The sequence below is a fragment of the Centropristis striata genome, chromosome 8 (genome assembly GCF_030273125.1).
Source record: "Centropristis striata isolate RG_2023a ecotype Rhode Island chromosome 8, C.striata_1.0, whole genome shotgun sequence".
Lineage (NCBI taxonomy): Eukaryota > Metazoa > Chordata > Actinopteri > Perciformes > Serranidae > Centropristis > Centropristis striata.
In genome coordinates, this window is record NC_081524.1 from 26839096 (window position 1) to 26851839 (window position 12744).

At 36.4% G+C, this 12744-nt stretch overlaps 1 protein-coding gene across 4 annotated transcripts in view; it reads left to right on the plus strand.

Moving 5' to 3' along the window:
- The first annotated feature begins 1630 nt into the window (after positions 1 to 1630).
- The window catches only part of LOC131976321 (uncharacterized), a 55677-nt gene continuing 44563 nt past the window's right edge, over positions 1631 to 12744 (plus strand). For all 4 annotated transcript variants that reach the window (XR_009394787.1, XM_059339294.1, XM_059339295.1 and 1 more), the window contains exons 1-12: positions 1631 to 1974; positions 2320 to 2364; positions 3696 to 3982; positions 6812 to 7085; positions 7539 to 7567; positions 8232 to 8520; positions 8900 to 8943; positions 9394 to 9682; positions 9932 to 9979; positions 10296 to 10339; positions 10462 to 10750; positions 11023 to 11063. Coding sequence is in view for 3 of the 4 variants with exons in the window: in XM_059339294.1 (XP_059195277.1) it covers positions 1725 to 1974; positions 2320 to 2364; positions 3696 to 3982; positions 6812 to 7085; positions 7539 to 7567; positions 8232 to 8520; positions 8900 to 8943; positions 9394 to 9682; positions 9932 to 9979; positions 10296 to 10339; positions 10462 to 10750; positions 11023 to 11063 (1929 nt within the window). In the remaining variant the exon portion in view is untranslated. The remainder of the gene's footprint in view (positions 1975 to 2319; positions 2365 to 3695; positions 3983 to 6811; positions 7086 to 7538; positions 7568 to 8231; positions 8521 to 8899; positions 8944 to 9393; positions 9683 to 9931; positions 9980 to 10295; positions 10340 to 10461; positions 10751 to 11022; positions 11064 to 12744) is intronic.

Genomic DNA, 12744 nt, shown 5'->3' on the forward strand with positions numbered 1-12744 from the left:
CAAGAATACACCTGGATGGATTAATGAACAAGCCTGCAGGGTTTCTGTTTTTATTTCTTGCTGAAAAGTCAAAGCAATCTTTACATATTGAGCATCTGCTTACTGAATTCAATCATATTATAGCCGCCACAGTAACTAAAGTGTAACACACTAATTTATGAACAGAAATTAATTAAATAAAGCATTTTTTTAAAAAGGAGCCTGTCACCTCCTGCTATATTTGATAGGCTACTGTTATAAATAATCTGTTATTCTGTCTCTGTTTTCTGTCTCTGTGCATGAGGATCACTATCTGTCACTATCTATGCATGTGTAATTCACTAGCTGTGTGTGCCCTCTCTATGCATTTATAGATTAATCATGTAAGATGCTTTTGATACAATGATCATGTGCTAATATTGTTTTAAAACTATGATTACTCTTGATACATCAAAACTAAATACATTTATTCCATCTGCTTAAACTAAGTAAGATTCTATCATCACAAATATATTTCATGTGAACATTGCAGAATCTGTGTTCCCACTAATATCTCTGCAAGTCATAACAGGGCAGGAGGTTGTGTTGAATGTTTTGGGAACAGGTCAGGTCACGGACATGATGTGCTGAGAAGAGATAACTGTCTTCTCTGCTTGGTGACATGCCGTGTCCTGATGTTGATTAAAACTGACGAATCAACGGTTCGAGAGGGACGCACCTTCTGGAGAGTTCTACCGACATTCTCAGTAAACATTATTAGGCTATAAAACTGGGTTTCAGGGACAGAAAAGGGGTCCCACCTCCATGAACTGACCAGCCTAATGTGATGTCAGGGACGTGTAGATTGAACACAGAGACTCTGTAACGGCAAATTTCTTGATGTATTGTAATTACTATTACTATTATACTACAATTATAACTTGTATACTTGTATGTATAGTCAGATCATTTCATTTTAAAGGTTTCCTCAATGCATTTCTCAACACTACCATGTGCTAGGATACTTTGTAGAATATCTGTGTATCCAAGTTTAACTTCACCAGTTTGAATCAGTAGCATCATCTGTTGGTTAAAAAAAATTAGTTCAAACAAATATGATTGTGGGGTGGGAGGCATTTTACTTTTAATGTGTTAATTTCATCTCATAATCCAACCATGAGAAAATCCAAAGGTGGGAAATAAAAGACCAATACCAAATCAAGCAAACACTTGCAATGCAATAAAATATATTTAATTTATATTAAAGTAGACGATGACAGAAGATGAATCGGCAACTATCTTTATTAATCAACTTATCTTTAAAGTTCAAGCAAAAAGCCCAAATATTTCCTAATTCTAGCTTCTCAGAAATGTGACAGTAAAAATACAAATCTGTAACCTTGGGAAAGTCAGTTGGACAAAGAAAGCTAGTCGAAGACATTGACCTCGTAAATGCTATTTTACTGTTTAAAAACATTTAATAGACCTGGACTAAACGATTTATCGAGAACATGATTGTAAGATTAATTGAAAATGAAACATAATTGTCAGTTGCATCCCTAGTGCGTTTATATTTAATCACACTATTTATTGCTGTATTTACTGACAGGCTATTTTGTAACAAGTCCGACAGCATTTGAACGCACCACATTTTTTTTTTTTTCAAACGCGGCAGCAGTTACCCGGAGGAGAAGTCGACTCTTGGCGTCTTCCTGTTATGCTTATCAGGAAAAACGACACAGCAGACCGGGATCTGTTCGTGAGAAATGGCCTCGAAAACTATAAGGACTTTGGCTGAAACATTGGAGAACCTGTCGAAGAGAAACTTTGAGGATTTCTGCTTCACGCTACTGGACCGAGAAGAAGAGCCGCGGGTCAGACGCTCCTCGGTGGAGGGGAGAAGCAGGTTGGAAGTCGCAGAGGAGCTGGTTTCAACTTTTACCGAAGCCGGAGCTGTTCAAGTGGCTGTGGAGATACTGAGAGAGATAGATTGCAACGAGGATGCAGAACTACTCGGTAGTATTTCTTATGGCTGACATTATATTCCTATGTTATATTCTCCTCAGGGGGCGTGGTGGTAACTGATCACACAGATAATGCTTCTGTCATTCACGACCTTTATCACAGCGGAAATGGTGCTATGTTGCTCACTGAAGCCAATCTGATGTTTGGATAAAATTTGATTTGTACATCAAAACTTCTTCAACTGCTCACTCACACGTTATTCAAGGATGTTCACTGAATAACTTACTGTGGCAGAAACCACTTTGTTTCTTGTAAGAATGAAACAGAATGCATAAACACTTGGCAAAGACCAATCCATTGTTATGGTATTTTAATATTCACTATATTTTGTTCCAGCTGCAAGACCCTCAGCTGGAGCAAGACCTTTTGATACCACAGCAGGTGAGTGCACAGGTTAGGGTGACCAATCGTCCTCTTTTGCCCGGACATGTCCACTTTTTAGGTCCTGTCCGGGGCGTCCGGCCGGGTTTTATAAATTCACGAAAATGTCCGGTGTTCACTGTTTTTCATAGGACCAGTACACGTGCACGTAAATTGACCGGCGCGTTGCACACAATTTTGCGAGACGTAATTACCAAGAAGCTGCCTTATGGGCGGGTCAGCGCCGCGCACACACACACAGAGAGAGACAGAGAGCAGAGCAGACAGAGGGCAGATCGAACAGCTGAGCAGCATTGCACGGGAAATGCCGAAGATGAACTGCAAACATTTGCACCGGAGTGCACCGTGTGCAATGCTGGCACATATGTCTCAGTGTCTAATAAAGATGCTGGAGATCTCAAAGCTCAAAGCTCAAAGACAACTAAATATGAAAAGTATAGATCCTTTTTGTTTGTTAAGTTAGTATCTTTGTGAGACTCTTCTATTATTTTTCTTATTGCAGTTATTAAGAGATATATTGTTGAAGCTAGACCAGGAAGGGCCTGCATTTTACCGAAAATTCCAGTAAGGGGTGCTAAGTTTGGCTGCTAAAAAAATCTGCCCATTCATTTCAGTGCAAAATTTGAAAACTTCTCACTTGATTTGTTACCTCAGAAAAAAATTTCAGGACAACACTATAGTGTCAAACACTAGTAAAAAATATTTTTCAAGACAATTTGATGTCAATAGTTCTAATTATGGCCCCATTTAGAAGAAAATAGAAGATAAAGAATCGTATGATTTGGGGCGTGGCTACCTTTGATTGACAGGTCACTAACAGGTGAGCCGTCATCAGGAGAGAATCAGGCGGGTCAACTGGCTTTGTATTCAGCATGAGAGTGGTATTGAGCTTCTCATCTCACTCTTGACAAGACAGCCAATGAGTGTATTTTCATGTCATCAATGTCATCATAAAATACTGACATTTGGAGAATTTGCCATTTCATGACTGTATAACTTATTCTTTCCCATGTAGTATAAATCCCAAATTATAAATCCTGGACCTATATTCAGTTTAAAAAAATCAATGAATGCAAACTGTACTGGAAAGATCACTGTTACAGATAATTAAGTCATTTTCTTATGAAATCCAAGTCATGAATTGTGTGTTTTTGATATTAATTTATTTATTTTATTAATTATTGTGTTTTTAATCACTCGGTCATCTACATTTTAAAGTATAGAAAGTAGAAATTTTATAATAAATCCTCCTAATAAATGTATGAAGTTAGCTGCATATTATTGCCTAATCTGACTGCTTATTGTGGTGTAATTTTTCCCTCTTTCCTCAGACGATTTCTTTTTAAGACATAGAGTCCAGCTGATCCAGAGAGTGAGCAACATTCAACTCATTTTGGACGATCTTCTTGACAGACGTGTCCTCAGTGATGAAGAATATGAGAAAATCAGTGCTCTGCCTACCTCTCAGGAAAAGATGAGGCTGCTCTTATATTCTTGCCAAAGTAAAGGTTCAGCTGTCGAAAACATCTTGTACAGAATCCTTGAGATGCATGAGCCATTCCTAATTGCTGACTTCAAAGTGGAAGAAAAAAGGAAGTACGAGAACGTCATAGATACAGTAAGCAAAATCCTCATTTATGTGATGAAGAGCAGATATTAAATGTAGTTTCTGTCATAAAATCACTGTTTTTGAGACAAATGGTGAATACAAATGAGAATCAAAATAAAATGTGAAATGTTTGCAAACTTCTCAAATAAATACTCAGCTGAAACATTATATCCACAACCCTGATTCTAAAATAGTTGTTTGCTGTGGAAAGCTTGATAAAAACAGAATGCTGTGATTTGTGAATTCTAGTTGTTCCACATTGAATTGAAAACAATACAAACATATCAGTGTATTTAAATATGTTAACGATAAAATTGAGAGTTGTGGACAAACTTATATATCCTATATTTCAGTGGTTGAAAAATTAAAGGTAGATCAGATCGACAAAAAATAATTTTGTATTTTCAAACACTAGTGAAGTGCCCCTTAGGAAGTATGTATTCCTTAACATGCTAATCGTGAGATAGCACATTACGCAGTATGCTGCTCTAAAAGTACATTAACATGAACCAATTAGCTAATATACTATACTGCATAGAAGTATCTAATATCAAATAATTATGGGCATTACGCTAAGCAACATGAATGTCATCCCTGAATGACATAGTAATGCAACATAAGAAGCATGCTAATCGCAAATAGAATAATTTGCACATTACATGCAGACCACTACAACGTCTGCAACTCCATAAAACACTTACTTTTCATAAAGTACGCACACCATCCAGCACATACACATTGAACATTGATATTCGCTGGAAACTATTTGAATATTATTGGAAAATCGAACCTTGTAGCGCACTTTAAAACTCTGAAAGATAGGTAGGCTAAATAGACTTACAGATGAGATGAGTCAGGGTGGAAATCCAGAGTGAATTGTGTTACTGACCAGGTGTAGGCCTATCACACAATGGGGTGGAGCTCCCCTAAAAGGCGTCCGATCAGAAACAGTGCAATGCCGCAACACGTCCTACGTAAATAATGATATTTTGAAAAATGAATTTAAAAAATGTCAAAAGCGAGGATGCACACCTTCGTGCCATGCGCAAGCCACATACGAAATCTTAGGTCAGTCTGACTAACGGTCAGCGAGATATGCCCTAGACACACATCCATACACACACGATTCTTGCTTTTATAAATAGATACCACGTCTAGATTTTTATTGCCTGGTGAAAATTTTTGCTTGTCTCTTCACCTGCAGGCAATTCTAAATGTAGCAATTAATCATTCGTATGAGATTAGAACGCTGACATAAATCGCTCACGCGTACTGAGACCTGCACAGGCGCAAATCAAACATCCGCAAATCACTATCCTGCATCTCTGCTCCCTAGAGCAATATTGTAGCCTGCAAGGAGAAAAAACGCTCGCAAAACTTTTCTCTGCTCGCTCACAAAACTGTTTTGTTCTCGTGCAGTTTGTGTTTTTAGTGGGCGTTTTTTGTCGGTAAGGGGGCGGGTGTGGGGGGGGGGCATGCCAATCACCATTGTACCAAATATGATTGGTTGAGCGACTTCGCCGATTAGACAACACGGTAAGGCAGCACCACTAGGACAAACTGGACAAACCACACAGCCCTGAATGCCTGAATAACATGTATTGAGATTTGGTGCTATATTAATTACATTGTCTTGGCTTGAATGTTTGCAAAATGTCACACAGAGCAATGTACTACGAGCAGAAGAAAGTTTTGCGAGCAGACCAGGCGGCGGCAACCTCCAGGTGCGAGCAGGAAGGCAAACCAGGAAGTGCCTTAAGCTGCATTGTACTGAAAATTCCAGCAGGGGGTGCTGAGTGTGGCTGAAAAAACATTTCTGTCCATTTATTTCAATGCAATTAATTTATTACCTCAGAATTTTTTTTAGGACAACACTATGGTCTTGATCGCTAGTGAAAAATCTTCTTCAAGACAATTTGATGTTAATAGTTAAAAAAATGGCCCCAATTAGAGGAAAATAGAAGATAAAGAATCTTATGATTTGGGCCGTGGCTACCTTTGATTGACAGGTCACTAACAGGTGAGCTGTCATCAGGAGAGAAGCAGAACAATGCGAATCCGTGGAAACGTGTCAAAGTTATATACGTTATATAGATATAAAAAAGGACGTTTACCGGTTTGGTCTCATAACTTTGAACCTTTTACTGTATTTTCACTTAATGACAGTTTATTTGAACGTTTTGTTCATTAAAAATGTCTTGTTCAGTGTTTGGTTGGACTAACAGACACTCCAAGGAGTCGCTTTTCATTTTTCTTAGGTAAGTGACATACATTTTGTTTTGTTTTTATGCTAGCCAAAACTAACATCCCATTTAATGCTCCAGTTAATGCTAACATGAATCAGTCAGGTTGAGGTGTAGAGAGGCGTGTAGTCAGTGATCAGATCCCTCTCGCTCCTCCACAGACCAAATATGGTCTGCTCCCCGTATCGGAAACAAGATGGTAACGCAAGACGCTGACGAGTGTAACGCTGAACTCGAGGCTTCCAATGGGCAGTCCACAAACCAATGGGTGATGTCACGGTCCCTACATCCATTATTTATATACAGTCTATGGAGAAGACTTTACGCGCGCGAGCAGGTGAAAGTGTCATGAGCGGACTCTGCGTATGCAAAGCGTGTTTTTCTCCTCGCAGGCTACAATATTGGTCTAGGGACCAGAGATGCAGATAAAAAGAGCTTGTGAGTGATTTGACAGTGCTCGAAAAAACAATATGCGCTTGCGGATGTTTGATTTGCGCCTGGATCTCATTACGAGTGCGCGATTTATGTCAGTGTTCTAATCCCATACATTCAGAAAAGATACAAATTGATTCACAATGTTCCTTTTATTTTCCAGGTAGAAACAATGACGACGAAAAAGGTGCTGACTGAAACTTTGAATGATTTGAGTTCAGAGGAGCTTCAGGAATTCAAGTCACTCATTGAATATGAGAAAGATTTCCCATCCATCTCAAGAAGTCGACTGAAAGCAGCCAACAAGGCAGACATAGTGGAGCTGCTGGTGGAGACGAACAGTGCAGAGTGTGTGGAGTTGACCAAAAGGGTTTTAAAGAAGATGAAGAGGACTGATCTGGAGCAGAGATTATCAGACATCTGCCCAGGAACCAAAGGTAAGGCAGAGAAGACAGGGATGTGTGAAACTATGGATTGTATTATGTAGATATTAAATATGTAAGCTTGGGGTAAAAAAAAAAATAGTTCTGTTCTTTTATATTTGTGTATGTTTCCATTACAAATACATCTAAATCAATTGAACGAAAATCTTAAAGTAGTTCTAAATATTTTTAAACAGGCTATTTGAGTGTCATTGTGGGATGAAATCTTTTGCATCATGATCATGTAAATATGTACAGTATAAATCACATTCACACCTAGAAGCTGCCCAGTACAGCCAGAGTCTGACCTGTTGCCCACTGAGCGTCTCCACTAGACTAGTTAGGATTTAAGGCCTTGTTCTGGTCTTTTAAATTTACCCACCATGATTTATACTTCCAGTCACAACCTTGCTTATATTAATGTTAATAAATTCCTAATAGGTGTTTTTCTTTTCCTTGTCTCCTCAGAGAAACAGCAGCCTCCGCTGATCCAAAGAGTGAGTAATGTCACATCACTGTGACTTTACACGCCAGAGCTTTTATTCAGTCGATGAAGTTCAGAATGTTTTTTCATCTTGAACATTATCTTTGATGATACAAACCATTCTTCTTCAGTTTTCTTACAGAGCTGAACTGATGATTCATATCATGTACACTAGAGATATAAATCATCAATGTTATTTACCTATAATATCATTAACATAGGTAATATATATATCTATGGAAATACATATATATATATAGAGATATTTATATAGATATGCTCTTCTTGGATGTTTTTTGAAAAAGTGACTTTTATTTTTTAATTGTTTAACTTTTTTATTTACCAGAAGTTCAAAATCAAGAGTTTTATTGCAGTTTTTGTTGTCTTCAAAAGAGTTACACCCAGGCAGTAAAATAATAATAATAATTATGATAATAATATTTAATAAAATACTTGAAAGTATATCACTTTGATGTCATTTATGAAATGTTTACATATTCAAGCAGTTTGTTGGACAAATCGGTGGCATTATTTCCAGTAGAGATGTGATGTATGTTCTCTTAACTCATCCACATTTCAAAAACACAGACTTTGATGAGATGTGATAAAGTAAAAGTAATTATCCCAGCTGTGAAATTGCACTTTTGCCTCATGAACGTTTTCTTTGTATTTACCAGGTGGAAGCGATGGCGTCTGTCATTGAGCTGCTTTTGGAAACATTGAAAGATTTGACTGACCGGGAGCTTAAAGAGTTCAAGGATGACCTCCAGCGTCAGATTCTCTTTGACAGACGTTTCTCAGATTTCTCATGCAGTCTGCCACAGACAGCAGACAGGCAGGACATGGTGTTTTCACTGGTACTGACCTACGGCCAACAGTCTGTGGAGACGACCAGGAACGCTTTAAGGAAGATGAACAGGATTGATTTGGTGCAGAAGTTGTCAGACAGCAGCTCAGGACCCAAAAGTAAGACAATAAAGATAAAAACATGTAAAAATCACAAAAGTGTTCCTTAACATTTGTATCATAAGTATATGTATGTATATGTATTCCTCTCTTTACTTTTTAATCAATAAGATTAATAATGTAGAGAAGAGAGACATTTTAAATCATCTAATATATATCTATTAACATACTAATATGATAAAAATGTATTAATATACAATATATAATCATATTATAATATAACTAAATATGTAAAAAATATTTCAGGAGAGAGAAAAGTGTCTGATATATTATTCAATTTTTGAGGTTTGAGTGTAACTTTGTGTTGACGTCTTTGTAGTGTGTGTTTTTTGACAAAGACGTCAATCTTTCTTTTTTTCTCTCCTTTCTTTCTCATCAGAGAAACACTCTTTGGATGAACACCTGTCTGCACTGATCCACAAAGTGAGTGATGTTATATCTAACTGATCATGCACAGGACAGCATTTATTGGATAAGATCCAGGTTTAAAATCATATAGAAATTGAAAGACGATAAAATAAACCAAAATCATGATTTTAAATTGAGTTTGCCACAGAAGCAAAGCTGAGATCAATTTCTGCTCAATAAAGTTATTATAAAGCCAATGTAGTTAAAACAGTCTTTCTGTTTCTATGGTGACTTTATCCACAACACCCTTGTTAAAGCTTATCTCAGTTTTTGGGGAACACAGTTAAAGAGTTACAATCTGGAAATCCAATTTATAGTTAGAGATATTAAAAGTAGAAGGAATAGAGAATCATCATCCCTGAAAAACGGATCATTACCAAATGTGTCAGTAGCTGAGGTGATGCAGAAAAACACATCTAAAAACATTATTGTTTTCTCAATATACATGTACTTGTAATTTTCCAGGTGGCAACAATGGCGGCTGTGAAAGAGCTGCTTTCAGAAACACTCAGTGATTTGAGTTCAGTGGAGTTTCAAACATTCAAGTGGTTGCTGCAGTTCACGTTCTTCCAGAGGAGCCTTCCTCTTATGTCACTGGCAGAACAGCTGGATCTAAGAGGGGCAGGACAACTGGTAGATGTAATGGTGGACAAGTGCTGTCAGCAGTCTGTGGAGGTGGTGAAGGAGGTTTTCATGAACATGAACAGGACTGATCTGGTCCAAAGGCTGCCAGAGACCAGCTCAGGACATGAAGGTAAGATAAAGAAGACAACTGTCACATTAATATGTCATAATTAATAAATATGCGTGGTTTCATAATATTGAAGTCGATTATTTCAGTGTTTTCTCATTGATTCCCTCTCTGGTCTTTTTAACCATGGTTTCCTCTTGCCTTCAGTACACACACCTGACAAGAATCTTAAATGCATTTCAGGTTTCTCTGACTCAATGGCACATATTGCATTTATTATTACAATAACAATTGTTATTAAATGTATTGCAGCTGCAGGATCATCAGCTGAAGATTTTGTTGTGAAAACTGCAGAGGGAGGTAGGTGCACTATGAAAACTAAGACACTTAAATCACTGATAAACATAAAACAAAGTAACAAATACTATTCCTTGAACTAAGAAAATAGTTTACTCAAAGTAGTTGTTGTTTTTATTTACATTTCAGAATATATTTAATAGAGTTTAATAGCAAATGAGACAGTGTTCACCAGGTTGTGTTTTTAGATATTTTAAAGTAAATTCTGTGTTCATTCAATTCATTGAAATAAATTCTTATTAGACTTTCTATAGTCTCAACAGTGTCAGATTCTAAAGAGTGATGTTAAATCATTCATTTTTATTCCCTTTCTCTTCAGAGAAACACAGTTTGGATGAACATTGGCCTGCACTGATCCAGAAAGTGAGAAATGTCTGACTTTAAACTAAAGCTAAAATAACTAATTGTTTGGGCTTCTGATCAGACAAGATGTAAGGCTGAGAAATGATACTTTTTTGCTCTAAACGTGTCCTTAAATTTACCAGGTGGACACTATGGCGTCTGTCATAGAGCTGCTTTTGGAAACACTGGCTGCTTTGAGAGAAGATGAGCTCGAGAATTTCAAGTTGATCCTCTCGCAAGAAACTGACCTCACAGAACGCATCTCATCCAGTTCATTGATGCTGCTGGAGATAATGCACATGCAGGACATGGTGTTTTTACTGGTGCAGACTGAAGGACAACAGTCTGTGGAGACGACCAAGAAGGTTTTAAAGAAGATGAAGAGGACTGATCTGGTGCAGAGGTTGTCAGACAGGAGCTCACCACCCAAAGGTAACACAATAAGACAAAACATTTAAATCACTAAACTTGTCATTAACTTGTTTTATATGTTTTATAAGCTGTGTAATGTCATTCTTCTCTTTACATTATAATGTAGAGAAAAGAAGACACATAATTGTTTGTTAAAAAAAAGGGGGGGCAAAAAAGACTAAGGTGGTTTAATTGTTGTTTTGTGTATTTTAAAAATAATTTAAAAAAACGTCTGATAAGAGAGTTCATTTTCAGATGTTAGGTCAAATTTTTCTGACCACTTTTCTCCTCAGAGAAACACTCCGATGAACATCGACCTGCACTGATCCAGGGAGTGAGTAGTTTAACATTTCTCTGTCTTCATACAACACCCCTTTCATTTTTGATTAAAAACTATTATTATCTTGAACATTTTAAATGATAATACAAATTCATCAAACAATAATGATATGATATCTTTACCACTGAGGATGAGATGAGGAAATGTCAGCATGTATGTTTCTTCTTACTTTTTACTTAAACAGTTTAGTTTAGTTTAGTTTAGTTTATTATTAAGATCCCCATTAGCTGCAGCAAAGCCACAGCTATTCTTCCTGGGGTCCAACAGTATCAAATATACAGTTAAAAACACAAAACATAAAAAATAAAAAAATAAAAATAAAAAAAAAAATAAATAAATAAAAAATAAAACAAAACAAATTATTACAATTATTCACATATTAATCCATATTACACACATTTCTACATATATGTATACATCATTACAAAATCTACTAACACATACCAATACATATGTTGTATATACACCTTCTTTCTACAGCATATACATTATAATAACACATATCATATATCTATAGAAATATACTACATATATATAAATATACCATGTTTTCTTATTTTGATAAATACTGTTTTATTAATATTTTGAATTGCTTTATGTTAGTGGTGAGTTTGATATTTTTAGGCAGTGAATTCCATTCTTTCATACCTCTAAACAGAAATGTGCGCTTGATGGCGTTAGATCTTGCTTTAGGTAATGTAAAGTTTCCTACAGCTGCATGTCTGGTGATATATTTATGACTCTCTGCACTAAAAGCAAGGTTTTTAAACAAAATAAAAGGTGCTTTTAGGACAGATATATTTCTAATAACAATTAGCAGTGAGTACAATAGTCTGTCTTTGACCAATAACCAATTAAGTTCCTTGTGCATAGAAATAATATTTGTCCTGTAGTCACACTTTAGTATTGTGCGGGCAGCTCTATTCTGTATACATTGTAGTTTATTTAACATGTCTCCAGTGGCATTCGACCAAACTGCTGGGCAATAGTCGAGATGTGATAATATTATCGATTGTATTGCTGTTTTCAAGATTTTTGGATTCATAAAAGTTGCATGTCTTCTTAGAATTGATATCGCTCTGCCCATCTTTGCAATCATATTATTAATGTGTTTTTTCCATGATAATTTGTTATCAACTGTCACTCCCAGCAATTTGGTCTCATGTACCTGGTCTATAGAGATATCATTAATTTTAATATTTAATACAGGGTTTCTATCAATATTATAATTTGAGCCTACAATCATGCAGTTAGTTTTAGATATGTTCAGGAAAAGCTTGTTTACTTTAACCCATTCAGCCACACCTTCTAGTTCCTTATCTATAATAATTTCTAAGTCATTGTTAGTAGATGCTGATGTATAAATGGTTGCGTCATCCGCATACATAATTGTGTTAGCTTTCTCTAATACATACGGTAAATCATTTGTGAAAATACTGAATAATAAAGGACCAAGGCAGCTCCCTTGAGGTACTCCACATGTCATGGTTTTGGTTTCTGAGTAGCTGCCATTAAAAAATACTGTTTGTGTCCTGTTTGATAGATAGCTATAAAACCAATTTAGTGCAGTTTGCTCAAAGCCATAGCAGGACAGTTTTGTTAGTAGTAAGTGATGATCAATTACATCAAAAGCAGCTGAGAAATCCAGAAATACAATACCAACCATATTTTTGTT